At 36.5% G+C, this 16,079-nt stretch overlaps 1 protein-coding gene across 1 annotated transcript; it reads left to right on the plus strand.

Moving 5' to 3' along the window:
- Positions 1–9,599: 9,599 nt before the first annotated feature.
- LOC116289144 (F-box only protein 21) lies at positions 9,600–13,054 on the plus strand. Its single transcript, XM_031696016.2, has 5 exons — positions 9,600–9,914; positions 10,130–10,403; positions 10,679–10,723; positions 10,861–10,971; positions 11,606–13,054. Exons 1-5 carry the CDS (start codon positions 9,802–9,804, stop codon positions 11,699–11,701), a joined length of 639 nt encoding a protein of 212 aa, XP_031551876.1. The 5' UTR covers positions 9,600–9,801; the 3' UTR covers positions 11,702–13,054.
- The last annotated feature ends 3,025 nt before the right edge of the window (positions 13,055–16,079 follow it).

Here is a 16,079-nt window from a genome sequence, read left to right on the forward strand (position 1 = left end):
GGAGAGGACAAAGATGTTCCCAAGGAAATTGAAGAGTTAGAATCACACGACAGAGATAGTACTTCAACATTTTGAAGAGAATCCTGAGAAGAAGGATTAGGAAAAAGCGGTTGCGAAGAAATAACTTCTGAGGAGGAATCCTTTTGCAAAGAAGAACGCAAATCTGTAGGTTCCTGTACAACTTCAGTGATCACACCTGACTGAGATATATTTTCTGTCAACTCTTGAGACTCCTCTGGGAGAGAAAGAGCAGGATGTTGCGGAAAGTCCTGTCCTTCTGGACGATCTATAGCGAAACGAGGGGGTTCAATAAGATCCTTCGAGCAAGCATAAGAATGGTGACCTTGCGCACCACAGCGGTTGCAGACACCTTTTAGGGGACATCTTGTATTTGAATGTCCCCACCAGTTGCATGAGAAGCAACATAATGGTTGACTACGGTATCTAATGTGAGCAATAAACGGGTCCAAAAGAACACTCGTAGGAATATGCTCATTTAATGTCACAAAAAGCCGTCTATCTCCAGTTTCAAAGCCAAACTTGTCTAAATTTCTCACCACTTGATTTACGCTCCCATATTTTTCAAAGTATTCCTTGATGTCGTCATCCTCCACCTCACAAGGGAGGTTTGAAACCGTCACAACTTGTTGAGGTGATTCAACCCCATTGAAAAAGCAAAAACAGCCCCTAATATAGATTCCTTTCGTAAATAACTGTTCCCTTTGTCTATGAGATTCCTCCTTAAACGTTACTCTACAAGAATAACCTGTATTAGACACCTGAACACATTTTATGGCAGTACGCAATTCATTTCCAAGAACTTTTCCAATGGCCGCAATAATTTCATCCCTGGTAACCGGCTGTCTAAGCCTCTGTAATTGACGTGGAAGCCCTAATTCTAATGTATTTGGCCTATGTACAGAGAACATATTTGACCAAAAAATAATATACCAAAATATTAATAATCAGTGCCCTTGAAGGAAATATTCCTAGGTTGTCGAAGTAGGACAAACCTAGGGAATAATCCAGCAGGGGGAGGAGGATACAACTCCAGCTCTTGACTTCAGAAATCTTGATTCTTGAGTCTTGAGAATCTTGAGCCTTGAATCTTGAACTGTGAATCTCAGATCTTGGACTTGAATTTCTACACCGACTTGTAAAGAAAAACTTCACCACAACTATCGGCAATCGTGAGCTTACTTGCAAAAGATGATTAACCCCTTGCTATGACCAGTAAAATACGGAATTTCTTTTTAAGGACCACTATCTTTTGGAGTTGTTCATCCATGTGGGATTCGTTTTGTTATTGAATGATGTTGGACATGCGTATATCAGTTTTTTCTCACGTTTCTTGTGGAAAAACGCCCCATACTCAAACACCCCATTAATAAATAAAATAAAAATATTTAAAATAGGAATGGGTTGCTCAGAAATATAAATTTTAATTATTTTACTTTATTTTAAAGTCAAAAACGAAAAAAGAAGCAAAAGCGTGAGTAGGTCACCCATCCAAGTGCAAACCCTTCTCAGACGAGTTTGACTCGGTATCTTTAACGTCCAAGTTTTTTCCACTGGACCACGGTTCCAGGTTAATCAGCATAACAATAGCCGTGAAAACAATACACCGAATAGACTAGACTTTTTAACATTAAATTTTCAACCGATTCCGTGCGTGGCAGAGATGCAAGGGATTAGCCGATATGGTCTGGGGGCCGGCTGGTCTCTCCCCTGATGCTTCGGCTAGAACATTTTCTTGCGTAATTCGTGCACCCAAGGGCAGAAGGATTTAATCGCCGTCAGGTCCGAAGTCCATACGCCGCCTCAGCTCTGCGGATGTCTCGGGGGTATGGCAAATTTGAATCGAGTTGAATTTCTTTTGGTGGGTCGAGTCCCACGCTATGAACAAAAGATTGTTCTTTTTTTTTTTTTTTTTTTTTTTTTTTCCTTTTCTTTTTTTTCTTCTTTTTTTTACGTTTTCTTATTAGCTTCAAATCTTTAGTCGCAAAATCGATCCACGAAAAGTGGAGCTATGCTCTCCTATCTTTCCTAACTTAACATATTTTCTTTTTATATTTCTATTAGGCTATGTTCACACTATACTGGATAGATTTTTAAGACAGCACAATGGTATTTTCGGTACCAATGTGAAGCTACCGTAATCGTAAATGAATTTTTGTAAGCCAGTAACTACTGGAGTTGTAAAAGCTTTGATGTTGTAACCCAGTAGTTACTGTGATTGTAAATGAATTTTCGTAAGCCAGTAACTACTTGTTATGATGTACCAACAGTGTGCAATTAAACGTCAATACGTGTGTATTCTGTATCATCCTTAATTGTTTATATTAGTTGTGTGTAAATTTTCTACAGTTGTATGAAGTCGTATATTTAAAAAGGAATGGAAATTATGAGAAATTATCGAATACCCCGCACTTCACACCATTCCTTTAAATGTTTTGATACGTCGATACGCAGTGAAGAAACCACCCCTCCCCCTATAGATATGAAGGTATATGTTGAAGTGGATACGCGGATACGCAGTGAAGAATGAGACCACCCCTCCCCCTAAAGATATTCATACATATATAGGCCAAGGTAGAGGTTGTCCCAGTCTTCACTGTGTATCCGCGTATCCAAACATTTAATGGAATGGTGTGAAGTGCTGGAGTATTCTTCGTTTGCAATAGACGTCATAGCCGCCATGTTGGAAGAATTTGACAAAAGATTTTTAAATGAATTCTTTTGTTATATCTTCCAACATGGCGGACATCCCTTTTGTTATTGTGCTCCCTTGGGATTGATTGCAAACCAAGAATTCGATAGTTGTACCTGAGTGGTAGCAAAAGGGAATAAAATAAACTATGTAAAATAAAGCAGATTTAAAAAAGAACATACAATTTTATATTGAATTTTTAGTGAAGAAATCGTTGAACTATAGAGTGCTCACACTAAATCCGTGAAACAAATACTAATTTTTAGCACTAAATAGTGATAATTAAACAATAGAAAACAAAGGATTCTGTATGAAATAGTACTAATTAGTACTATTTAATGTTCACGGTTTTAGTTCACTCTATTTATTTCATAATTATAGGTAACACATTTAATTTAATCCCTTTAGAAACTAAACTATAGATTATAAACTAAGCTCAAATTAGACCTTTTGATTTGTATTTAAATATGAAAATAGAATTTATTGATTTACATGAATGCCTCTTTATTTCATTGAATAAAATGTTTTGATTAGTGACAGACGAAAAAGCGTAAAAAACAAAGATTGTTTTCTATTGGATGAGAGCTCTTCATTGACAGTTTATTTCCGCGCAAATAATAGTAACCAATAAAAACAGGGGGCGTTTAAATGACAAAATTCTATTGGACAAGCCTTTCTGACTGACAGCTTGAAAAGCGGGAAAACTAGACTGCTCCTATTGGTTAAAAAGTGTCGCGTTACACGTGCAGTGATAATAACCAATCACATTGAATATTCTTTTGAAAGTATTCTAATCTTATTGGCTGGTATTGTTTGATTGACAGCTGATTCATGTAGGAATGCAGTATATTAGTTTTCAGGTTTCAGGGGTTTGACTTCATTATCAAGTTGATGTAAATAAAGTAAGGTATGTATCACTCTATTTCTGCAGAAACTACTTTAAAATGACCAATTTTTCTTAGTTTTTCTACTTTTTTCTTTTCTAATGCGTAGTTTCACATCGGACCCTCATAGTCAAAATATAGAAAAGCAATTTTTCTAGTTTTTTCTGAGTAAAAAAACGCACACGTGTTCACGAACGATAGTCATGGTGAAGTGGGAAAATGCAAGCTATTTGCTAACTTTCTTTACTTTAAACAAAAAAAACTTAATAAAGCTGAGCAATTCCTGTTGTTTTTTGAATGTTTTCAGCAAGAATTTTCGTAATTTTTGCTTTTAGAAGAAAATTTTTATTCACGCAGTCGAATGCAGTGTAAAGCCACCACGAGCCAAAAGACCACAAATTCTCTTGCTTTTTTACAATTTCCATCGAATTTAAAGATTCTATTGCACTTTTGATTAGATATCATAACTTTAATAGCTTATTTTATCTGATTTTTGTACTTTTTTTGTTCAAAAACGTTTCAATTTGGTTTCGCGCGCTTTTCAAGATTCACTCTGAAACTTGGATTCGTATTGAATCAAGTTTGTCTCCTTACAAGTTGTTCTTTCAATAAAAAAATCATTCATTTTGAGTAACTGAGCTTATAATTTTCAACTTTTATTTGAAGTTTTCTAAAAATTCTCCAAATCTTAAATAAAATTCTGAGGTTTTCATTTTGGCGCGCTTTTTATCTTGACGAAAGTCGACGATAAAACTCTTTAGACTTTAACAATAGTCTTGTTTGTAATTATTCTTTTTACAGTTATGTTAAGAAAATTGTTTCTCTACAAAATATTGATATTTCTTTATATTTTCAGATTATTATTCATTATTGGAAGTGGTTATATAAAGTACCTAGAAGCAAGAAGAAGCCTACCTTGTATTGTAAGAATGAGTTGTTGGAAGATCTTAAGAACAAGTTTAAATTTACATTTTAAAGCATTTTGGCTGTGGACTAGACCTTGTTCGTGATCTTCTTATTGTTGCATTGCAGTTAGATGGAAAGAGGTTGGGAGATGCAGTTCCTAAATCAAAAAGGAACTTTGGTTCTATACTGAACTCACTAGGTTAGGTCTTTGACTTGCAAACATATTTGAAAATTATTGAAATAACATTTACGTGAAATTTGGCACTTATGTTGCAAGTCAAAAAAGTCTGCAATGCTTTGTTTTTTGGTCGATCTAGAACGTTTTTAGGCTAGCAGTAAGAGGGGACCAGATACAAGGCTGGTCCTAGGGATTATTTGTTTGACAAGAAGCTACCACTATCTTAAACTAGGAGGGGTATGGCGGATTATTTAGCGTTTTTGACTGGTCACGACCAGGGTCAATTGGCCAATACTAGGTTAGTTTTTCAAATGAACTTTAGTCATCAAGTTGACAACGCTGCACGTCGATGAAAACACAGGATCTACACATATAAGGTGTGAACTTTAGTTTACTGGAGTTCAGGCTTACATGAGTAACGCTGGCCAGTACAGATCACTCACTCCCCTCACACAGCGCCTAAGGTTAGATACCTTCTATTCTTAGCTTAGACTGGCCAGTTGCGTGCTCTCGTAAGACTAGGTACAGTCAGGATGATCCGACGGATAAATGTCCTCGTTCCTCCCCTGATGGTTGTGATGAAATCCTGACTTGCTGCTCCAGTGTAGTCTTGCTTTTCAGTCGTGGTTCAAGTCTACCAAGAACAGCCAAACTCGACTGCCTCTAATGAGAGGGAAGACAAGCCTGCAATAGTTTTCTGTTTTGTCATGCACCGGGCATGCCAGTGGTAGCTTCTTTAGGAAATAGAGGGTTTTTTTTTCAAAACTAGGAATGTTTGTAATTGATATTTATGCATGATTGTTCTTTTGTATGTTTCTTGTTTCTTCTACAGGTTATATTATAGTTAATTTAATAGATCATTTCTCTCTTTTCGATTTAAGATTTCTAAAACTTTTTGCGGACCATGTTTTCATTTTCAATACTGTTCGATCATCTCCATTCTATCTTTCGAATCGTTTAAGTTTACGATAAGTTTAAGATTCGTTTTGAATATTTTTTTCGATAGAAATAGATTCTTCGGGTTGGGTACTGGATATTCCAGCTCTCTCTGAAGTGTTAGGTACTTCCTTGAGAATCCTGGAATATCCCCTCTTTTCTAAGTTTAATCTCATTCGGTAGCATGATGTAATAATAGATTCAAGGGTGTGGGTCTTGGATATTCCAGCTCTCTCTGAAATATTCATTACTTCCTTGAGAATCCTGGAATATCCCCTCTTTTCATGCACCACACACACACATGACGATTTTCTTTCTTCGAAATTCTTTTGACAATGGGTGGGGCCTTGGATAATTCTTTCTTTCGGAATATCCATCCCTTGTTCACTAGATACTAAATAATGTTAGGATTCAAAAGCATAAATCTTTCTTTATGCTTTTGTATCTTGGTTTTATCTTTTTCCTAAACGCGATGTGTTTAGAAAAAATTAAGTTTTCAGACAGTTATGATTCAAAAGTATAATTTTTTTATTCTTTTGTTTCTTAACCTTTGTTTGAAAAAAGAAACTTTCAAGATTTCAAATGCTAACATCGTTTTCTTTTTGTCGTTTCAGAATGGAAAAATATGAGGTTTACCTCGTAACCTCTCAAATATTGTTCTTTTATATCCATTATATTTTGCAATCATTTGTTAAATTTTAATAAGACATCGCAGAATGCAATGTATTAATATATATTTTCTTTTCTTCTTTCAGATCAATCCATGTTACTGCAATTAATTTAATGTGATAACATAAATGAACACGTATTTGCAGTTTCAGTCTTGTACACCTTTAACCCTCCAAGGTCGTGCGCTTGCATAAGGTGGAGGACTACGTTTCCAGGGAGATTTTTCGGCCATTCTTTAGTCTCTGGTTTTTCGTAGCTGGCAGCGCACTGAAAATTAAACTAGTGATTTTCATGGATAAAGTTCTTAAAAAATATAAATTATTGGCTTTTTTCACTTTCTCACGATTTGGCTTTTTTTCTCTGGCACACTGTTCATGTCTTTATTAGTGAATAAAACTTTAATTGATTAATTAATTTTAATGGAATCAAACTTCGACCTTTTTTGGACTGCAACGAGGTTTTTGACAATTTCGAAGATGCCTTCAAGTTTTCAAAGCTGTCATTTTCAGTGAAGTCACGCCTAATTTTAAGGACGTTGTTAAAATATAAAAATGAAAAGAATTTCAATCTATTCGCGAACGCATCCTTTGGCTTCCTTGGTTTTTCAACAATGGCGTCGAGTTTTTCTTTGGTTTTTCAACAATCGCTTCAAGTTTCAGCTTTGGTTTTTCGACAATTGCGTCAAGTTTCAGCTTTGGTTTTTCGACAATTGCGTCAAGTTTCAGCTTTGGTTTTTCGACAATGGCGGCGAGTTTTTCTTTGGTTTTTCAACAATCGCGTCAAGTTTCTTTGGCTTTTCAACAAACGCGTCGAGTTTCTTTGGGTTTTCAACAATCGCGTCAAGTTTCTTTGGGTTTTCAACAATCGCGTCAAGTTTCTTTGGGTTTTCAACAATCGCGTCAAGTTTCTTTGGGTTTTCAACAATCGCGTCAAGTTTCTTTGGGTTTTCAACGATCGCGTCAAGTTTTACTTTGGGTTTTCAATGATGGCGTCAATCTTCTTTGGTTTTTTAACAATCGCTTCAATCTTTGGTTTTTCAACGATTGCTTCAAGTTTTACTTTGGTTTTTCAACGTCTTCCGAAGATCCCGTGGTTCCCTAATATTAAAGATATTTCTGTCAAACTCGAGATCCATTGCAAGTGGCGTCCAGATGCTTCTAGATGCGCCCCAAAATGCTGAAAGGGACTATGTTAAAAAATATATACATAGCTTGATATTTACTTATTTTTCAAAGTGTGCCAGAGTTTTTTGAAATATGCAAATGCTTAAAAAAATTACATTCTAATTCGATTGGCATTGTGTTTTGGCCTTCCTGTCTCTAAAACCCACCCCAAACTCAGTAGTGTAACAGAGCACGCTCGGCTTATGGGCCAAGAGGACTGGGTGCAATTCCCAGATGAGTTGGTGGAGAACGGCATGAGTCGAGTACAGCTTCCAAATTTATACGGAGTGCAGTTTGAAACCTCTCCGATAATGGCAGTTCAATTTAAATTTACTGAACGGCTGCCATCTTGAATTGCACAAAAGAATACAACAAAAGATAAATATAGACAATACATCAATCACCTTTCCAGCTGATCTGAAATAGTGACATAGAAATGACGTCACTGCAAAACTGAGATGTCATGGAGCTGTTAAAAATTTCAATCTGACTCCAGATACAAATACAGCAGTAAAATCCTTCATTCACTCGTTAGAGCTTGATACTTGTTGCTTGCGCTTACACATGTTCTCTCTTATATCTCTTATCTCTATCACCAACCTCTTATTAGGAAAGCTAATTCTTTCATTTGGTTGGCTGGGAATTCATCATTTCAAGAAGAAAAAGTGATACCTCAGTTTTTGCAAATTTTCTCTTTCTGATTGGCTGACATTTTCTCTCAGATCAGCTGGCCATTACCCTCATAAAAGAAAGACAAACACACGAAACTCTATATATTATCCGCCACTTGTTTTGTCCTTTTTTCACGAGGGTAGCACTTAATAGCCAGTGGCTAACAAACCCAGTGTGGCCCTCATTCCGTGATGGAATTGGAATTTAGGAGTTGATTTTTCGAATCTTCGTTTCGTTTTGCCCCCTGGCAAGATGCTGGCCGCCGTATCGTCGAAGTAGTCCATTGGCTAAGAATGCACGACTTAAGAATATTAAAAACAAGAGCAGCCGGCCCGTATATGTGGTCACGTGACCTGATGCTAATTTTTTTTTTTTTTTTTTTTTTTTTCCATGATCGGAATTTTTAGAAATAGGATTTTTTGTTTTGCGCGGACTTACCCCATGATAAAAGTACGTGTTTTAATTTTTTTCTATCTAAGCGTTTTTTTTTTAAAGCAAGATCCTCGATCCGACTTGGGGTAAAAATAAAAAAATTAGGTGTTAATATTTTCTTATCCTTAATATTTATTTTGACACGATATAGTTACTACAGTTCTGCTGTTGTGACATGCAGAAAGTATTTTTCTAACATCCATTGAAAGAATAAGAAATTATTGGTAATCTGATTGATTCAGGAACTTGAACTAAAATGGTTTTGAGCTTACTGAAAACCCTTAAAGTGTATATGACACGAAAAAATTTTAATGTTAAGAATGTGTAGTTTATTGGCATTAATAAGAATATCACGGTTAAATTTGTTCCAAAAACGTATTTCTCTAGAAATTCAAAAAATTTTAGCACGAGTTGTGACGTCATTTTGTTTACAAGTCTCCAGATTTAGTTGCAAATACATGAAATATGTTTGAATATAGAATCTTAATTTCAAGTAGTACACTTTTCAATTTCCCAACATTGGAAGAGTACTACGTAAGCTATCAAATGAAGCTGACTAAAATATGTCTTTTGTTGTTAATTTATATGAATTACAATTTATATTTAGTACATTACTACTGAATCTAGAGTACGTGTCAACAAAATGACGTCACAAATTGGGATTAACTTTCGCAAATATCTCAAGAAATAAGCTTTTGAAACAAATTTTGTTACGATATATTTATTATTACTAACAAACTCTACATTTTAAATGATGGAATGTTTTCGTGTCATATACACTTTAAGCCCCGTTTACACTGGCGATTTTTGTGGCAATTTTCGGAAATATAAAATCTTTTGTCTCGTCCTTCAAAAGAAACATTCGTCTAGGAAAATCTTGGTATCCTGAATAAAACTTTACAAGTAAATTCTTTACCATTATTTATTATGGACAGAATCGCTGAAAAAATCGCCGCAAAGATCGCCGCAAAACTCGCTAGTGTAAACGGGGCTTTATGTCATGGGGTTCCTGTGGTTTTGTCAACGTGGACTGCAGGCTCAAGGTCCAATCATCGTGTTGTGTTGTGATTCGTGGCCTCGAAAAGGAAATATTTTTTCCCAACTTTAAACCTTAAAATCACTCCAACCTCCTTCCTATAAGCTAGTTTACTTCACGTTATTTGTAAAACAAGATGAATTCATCATCTAGTTCGGCCTAGGGAAGACTTTCTTTGTATGTTTTTTGAGTGGTTTTGAAATCCTGGTTCAAAGATGCCTCGAGCAGCCATTCAACTTGCTGTTTTGATTCTCGCCGTTCCTCTTCAGTATTTTATCTGCAAATGGACTACACCTTCTGTAGGAGAGAGAGATATTCTCATGAGAAAGTTAGTGCTATCTTTATTCACCTCTTTTGGATACAACTTTGTAGAAAATTTTTTATAAGTCTAAGGTTCAAGTTCGCCTTAATATTAAAATATTTTCCACTTTGTTTTAGATTTAATATTACCTACAGAAAGAAAAAATTGATGAAAAAACTTTATTCTTGTTAATTAGAAATAATTTAATTTGATTTATTAATCAGTCTATGCAATATTTGCAGGTTAACTCGGTCCTTAACATTGTTCAGTGGCGGCATTTTGAAATGGGACAAATGGAAAGAATGGGTGACAGAATTTATTTCTCGGTTCGATGAGAAGGGAGAATGTCCAGCCTTGGAAGTCCTTAAGCACAGAAATCCTGAAGGGTACTATGGGCAATCAACAGAACCTCGTAGTCCACGGCCCTCAAATGTTAAGTTCAGAGTTGGTCAAGTTATTCGACACAAGAAGTGGAATTACAGAGGTGTTATTATTGGATGGGATGAAAAGTTAAATGTAAGAAATATGTTCAAGGTCTAGGAAAATTGGACGTCAAGGGGAAGGGGTGGGGTCTGGGGACAGTATATTGTGTAGTTCCAGAAAATATCCATACCTCAACCAAAAAGGATTGGAATTTCCAAGGGGTGGTAAGAATATTGCATAGTTCCAGAAAATATTTATACCCCCCCCCCCCCCCCCCACAATCTTAAAATCTATAGATTTTTTTGAAAGCGAAGGAGCTCATTAACAATCTCAACATTTTTCACTTTTTCCTATTTCGTTTGATTCAGGCTCCTGACTATTGGCGGGCATCTAACCATCCTGCCGACAAACCAGTAAGTACCAGACATAAATCTTATCATTGCTGACACCAAAAGTTCAAAGGGTGGCTAGGAGGCTGTTCCCTTGAAAATGGAGAAGTTTCTCGAACTGCAAAGGAATGTAATAACATTATGTTTCCTTTCATTGACAGCATTGGCAGACCATGCCCAATTATGCCATACTTGTCGATATAAGAGATAGGGCGGAGCCACAGGTGACATATATCCCTGAGGAGAACATTGAGATTATATCCAATACAAAGGTATACAAACACCTTATATTTTTCCCTTGTATACTAAGAATTTTGCATTCTTATTGGAGTGATTGTTATTTTCTATCTCTTAATTTTCATGGTTCAGTATCTTCATTAGCTACCATCCTAAAATCCATTAGAATAGGGGAACCTGTATCCTAAGAAAACCGTGCTTATTATATTCAAGACATCAGACGAAGTTTATCCCTATCCCAACCAACTGGATTAATGCAGCCCAAACCATTTCTAAGGACTGACTCACACTATTTGAGGACTGGCCACAGGGATGGTTCTGAAATAGATCTAGTCAGAAAGATCTGAAAATCTGAAGTCGGCCATGTTTACAGCGCATTTGATCATATACACATGCTAATTTGTGCATTATAAGTAATAAATTATTATAATATTATTATTATGTGCAACCACCGTGTAAAACCTTGGCATAGTTAGCTGTACGTACTCCTTCAAAATTCATTTTTGGTCCCTTGTATACTCCTTGGATAGTCCTTGAATATTAAGTGATTACCTCAGCACGAACCTTGTGGCCACTTGGACTAATCAGTTCAACCTAATGGAATGCATCCCTAAGTCATGAGAATGTACATTAAGAAGTCTGATAATGTATATCATTTACTCCACACAGATAATACATGACGAAGTTGATGACTATTTCTTGGAGTTTGATGGAGCACAGTACCTGCTGAGACCCTGGCTCAGAAAAGTATACCCCCATGATTAGTATTAGAGATATGTGGCCTCTGGGTAAAGCTTTAGTTTATAAAATCTACCCAAAATGATATACCCATACCTCTGCTATACCCCTTGGAAAATCCAATTTCCACTGTGGGGGAGGTATGGATATTTTCTGGTACTACACAATATACCCTCCTCAGACCCTCCCCACCCCTTGGAAATTCCAATCCCCCTCTGTGAGGGAGGTATGGATATTTTCTGGAACTACATAATATACCCTTCTCAGACCCTCCCCACCCCTTGGAAATTCTAATCCCCCTCTGTGGGGGAGGTATGAGTATTTTCTAGTACTACACAATATACCCTCCTAAGACCCCTCCCCACCACTTGGAAATTCCAATCCCCCTCTGTGGGGGAGGTATGTATATTTTCTGGAACTACACAATATACCCTCCTCAGACCCTCCCCATCCTTGGAAATTCCAATCCCCCTCTGTGGGGGAGGTATGGATATTTTCTGGAACTACATAATATACCCTCCTAAGACCCCTCCCCACCCCTTGGAAATTCTAATCCCATCTGTTTAAGGGGAGGTATGGGTATATCACTTTATTTCTTGAATTTTTTCAGTCAACATTTTGAAATAAAATATTTGCTTTTGGGTCCTTGGGTTATGGGATTCTTTGTACTCCTTTTGTTCGTCTTATTTCTTATTACAGCTCCATGTATTTATGCTTGAAAAGAGTATCAGGAGCAAATCGGAAGGTCCAAGGGTTCTTGTGGTACCCCTTTCCTTATGGCAATGTTAAGTGAAATGACGGGGAATAATGGAAAATCCTGTAGGTGCTTGCTGCGCTTGCATGCCATTACAGTGTGACCCTTGAAAGCTTGATCACATTTGATGTATTTGGATACTGCTCTGCAAAGGTTCTTTGTTGCCAAACAAGCTTTTACACTACTTATTATAACAGGGGAAACCATCCAGCTTTGCATGAAAATGTGCAGATCTAATGTACAAAAGCCTGTGCATAGGAGTATGCAATTACATTATTACTGATCATATTTTTGCATGTTGCTCCGTAACATATCTCGCTCTCCTTAAGATTTATCAAATTCCACACACACAACAGAACAAAAAGGGAAGATAAAAGCCCTCTAAATTTCTCTTTGATATAATTGAGAAAACTTCATAATTTATCAAATTATAGATTCATGTATTAACCTTATACTAGCCCCCCTCCCCCGCACCAATTCCACACACACAACAGAACAAAAAGGGAAGATAAAAGCCCTCTAAATTTCTCTTTGACATAATTAGATGATAGAATGTAAACACAGATTTTCTGTCATATTTGCAAAGTTTTAATACAAGTTCTCTATTAAAATAGAAAATAATACCAGTTAAATGTTTCAAAAATTGTATCATAAAACATTAATATAATATACTATTTACAATTTTTTACCGTTTTCATATTACAACAATTTGTTTAAAGTTTCTCAGACCCTCCCCACCCCTTGGAAATTCCAATCCCCCTCTGTGGGGGAGGTATGGATATTTTCTGGATCTACATAATATACCCTCCTCAGACCCTCCCCACCCCTTGGAAATTCCAATTCCCCTCTGTGGGGGAGGTATGGATATTTTCTGGATCTACATAATATACCCTCCTCAGACCCTCCCCACCCCTTGGAAATTCCAATTCCCCTCTGTGGGGGAGGTATGGATATTTTCTGGATCTACATAATATACCCTCATCAGACCCTCCCCACCCCTTGGAAATTCCAATTCCCCTCTGTGGGGGAGGTATGGATATTTTCTGGATCTACACAATATACCCTCCTCAGACCCTCCCCACCCCTTGGAAATTCCGAATTCCCCTCTGTGGGGGAGGTATGGATATTTTCTGGATCTACATAATATACCCTCCTCAGACCCTCCCCACCCCTTGGAAATTCCAATTCCCCTCTGTGGGGGAGGTATGGATATTTTCTGGTACTACACAATATACCCTCTTCAGACCCTCCCCACCCCTTGGAAATTCTAATCCCCCTCTGTGGGGGAGGTATGGATATTTTCTGGTACTACACAATATACCCTCCTCAGACCCTCCCCACCCCTTGGAAATTCCAATCCCACTCTGTGGGGGAGGTATGGATATTTTTGAATGTATACTATACTCCTTACTACATGAAATTTCCGAGACGTGTTAATTTCGTGATTTCGGAGGTGGCATCCTTCACCACACATTGATTTGGTAAAAAATCTTTAATTACGTGATTTCCTTTAAAAAATTAGTCGTAATTAGTATAGGAAATCACATGATCTCGAGTACAATTCGGAATTTATAGGTGCGAGTGATTTTTTGAAAGTTTTCAAAATTGGACGAGGCTTTAGGCGAGTTCAATTTGACTAAAACATCACGAGTATCTATAAATTCAGAATTGTACGAGAAGATTGTGCGATTTTTTGTTTAAAGTACACTCAACAAAATTGAGCAACTTAATTGGGACTCTACAGAGTATAATTTGGGATGTTATCCAGAGGCGGCGGAGCCAGGCCCCCCACGTTTTGAGGTAGAATCATAAAGTCGTAAGACATATCTATGAAGTACTGTGAAGCAAGAACGTCTGAACAGTTGTCTTATGTTGTACTGCCACAAGTCATTTACAGACACGCTTGACATTGTTAACATTGCCAAAGAATTTGTTAATGTCAACGGAGAACGTTTAATGTATTTTGGAATTTTTCAAAAATGAGCCCCCCACGATTTAAAGGGCTCCGCCGCCTCTGTAATCGTACTCCTCTTGTCCAATCAAATCGAGTAATTTCGTAGAGTGTATCATTAAGAACACAAATTAACAAAAGCTCGCGTTAATTACTAACGCTTTGTTTACGTAACATTAATTTGTGCCAAATATGATTTATCTAAAGCATTAATTAAATTTCTACTAAGTAATCGTCTTCGATTGAAATTCCTATTTTTACATCTCAATTCAAGCACTTGCAGCAAGCCACAATTAACTAAGATTCTATCAAAGTCATAGTTCTAAAACCCGAAATAAAAACTTGTAGATTACTAATAACGGTTTTCCAAGTTTTTAATAGAGTTATATGAGCATAAACCTTTTTAAACTTTCAAGGAATTAGTGTTCAGTATATGCGACACTTTGACAAATTATATTCAAAACAATTTAAAGAAAATATAACTCTCTGGGGAGTTATTAAAACATCATTGTTGTGGAAAAGGTTTGCCGGTATTTTGTCGTCCAATTATTAGTATTGCTTTAATTTGATGTCTTAAGTTCTTTTTCCTATAGTTTCATTTTTGATATGATTTGTATATATGTGGACAAAGCTTGAGTATGTTCTCAAATGTTGGGGTTAACTATTCGGACGATGAAGAGACGCAGAAAACCGATTCAAAGCAAACGGATATAAATGGAAATGTTCGTTTTTATGACAAGACTGAAAACACCAAGAACCGAGGACACGATGGACAAAAAAACGTCTCAAATGGTATCGGAAAAGCCACCAAAACAAAGAGCAAGAACGCAGCGCAGACAAAGCTAAGTAAAGCAACAACCGAAGGACTTATTAGCGTTGTCAAATCAGTGATCATAGATGACGGAACGCTTATAAACTCGCTGGATGAAAATGGCTTCTCTGCACTCCATATTGCTTAGGTCAACTTTATTTTTAAAAAACACGCTTGCCCCGACAACTTTTAGCTGATTTCCACAAGGGGCGTGTGGACTAAAAAATAGAATTACATCAATATATATATATATATATATATATATATATATATATATATATATATATATATATATATATATATATATATATATATACAGCATAAGCTATTTATCTAACTATCTATAATATGCTTAAAATCTTATTATTTCAATTGTAATAATTATATGTATAAAGAGATTTCATGTATTTGATAAAGAAATAAAGAGGTCATGTATTGGTTATGGGTGGGAGCTCGAGTCCATTTTTTGGGAAAACGATTTAGTATTTTTCTGATTTCTACAGTCCTCAGTTAGTGAATTCCAAAGCTTAGCCCCATCATAACTAAAGCTTTTTTTCATGTATTCCGTTTTAGGGAATGGTAACTGTAGCGAAGTGGAGGACCCTCTAAGGTTATAATTTGTGATTGTTTCTTTTTTGACGAAAAGTTCAGAAAGGCAGCTTGGGGCCATATTATTTAACACTTTAAACATTTGCTTAGCTTTGTTTTTTCCCCTCTGGGACTCTAAAGAGACCCAGCCTAAAGCATGTAAAGCTTCAGTGGCGGGGGTGTCATTTGATGTTCTCGTAATTACCCTTGCTGCTCTATTCTGGAGCTTTTGGAGTCTTTTTGAATTCCCTTGGCCGAGGGTATCCCACACTTCGCTACAGTAATTAAAGTGGGGATAAAC

Source organism: Actinia tenebrosa, unplaced genomic scaffold (assembly GCF_029948245.1).
Source record: "Actinia tenebrosa isolate PJP-AT-01 unplaced genomic scaffold, QUT_ActTen_1.0 PGA_scaffold5__44_contigs__length_20552954, whole genome shotgun sequence".
Taxonomy (NCBI): domain Eukaryota; kingdom Metazoa; phylum Cnidaria; class Anthozoa; order Actiniaria; family Actiniidae; genus Actinia; species Actinia tenebrosa.

Bases quoted from the DNA above. Each gene is read 5' to 3' on its own strand.
- LOC116289144 (XM_031696016.2), top strand. From the start codon at position 9,802: ATGCCTCGAGCAGCCATTCAACTTGCTGTTTTGATTCTCGCCGTTCCT. The intron at 9,915-10,129 runs GTTAGTGCTATC...CAATATTTGCAG, and splicing joins AGAGATATTCTCATGAGAAA to GTTAACTCGGTCCTTAACAT. The intron at 10,972-11,605 runs GTATACAAACAC...TACTCCACACAG, and splicing joins AGATTATATCCAATACAAAG to ATAATACATGACGAAGTTGA.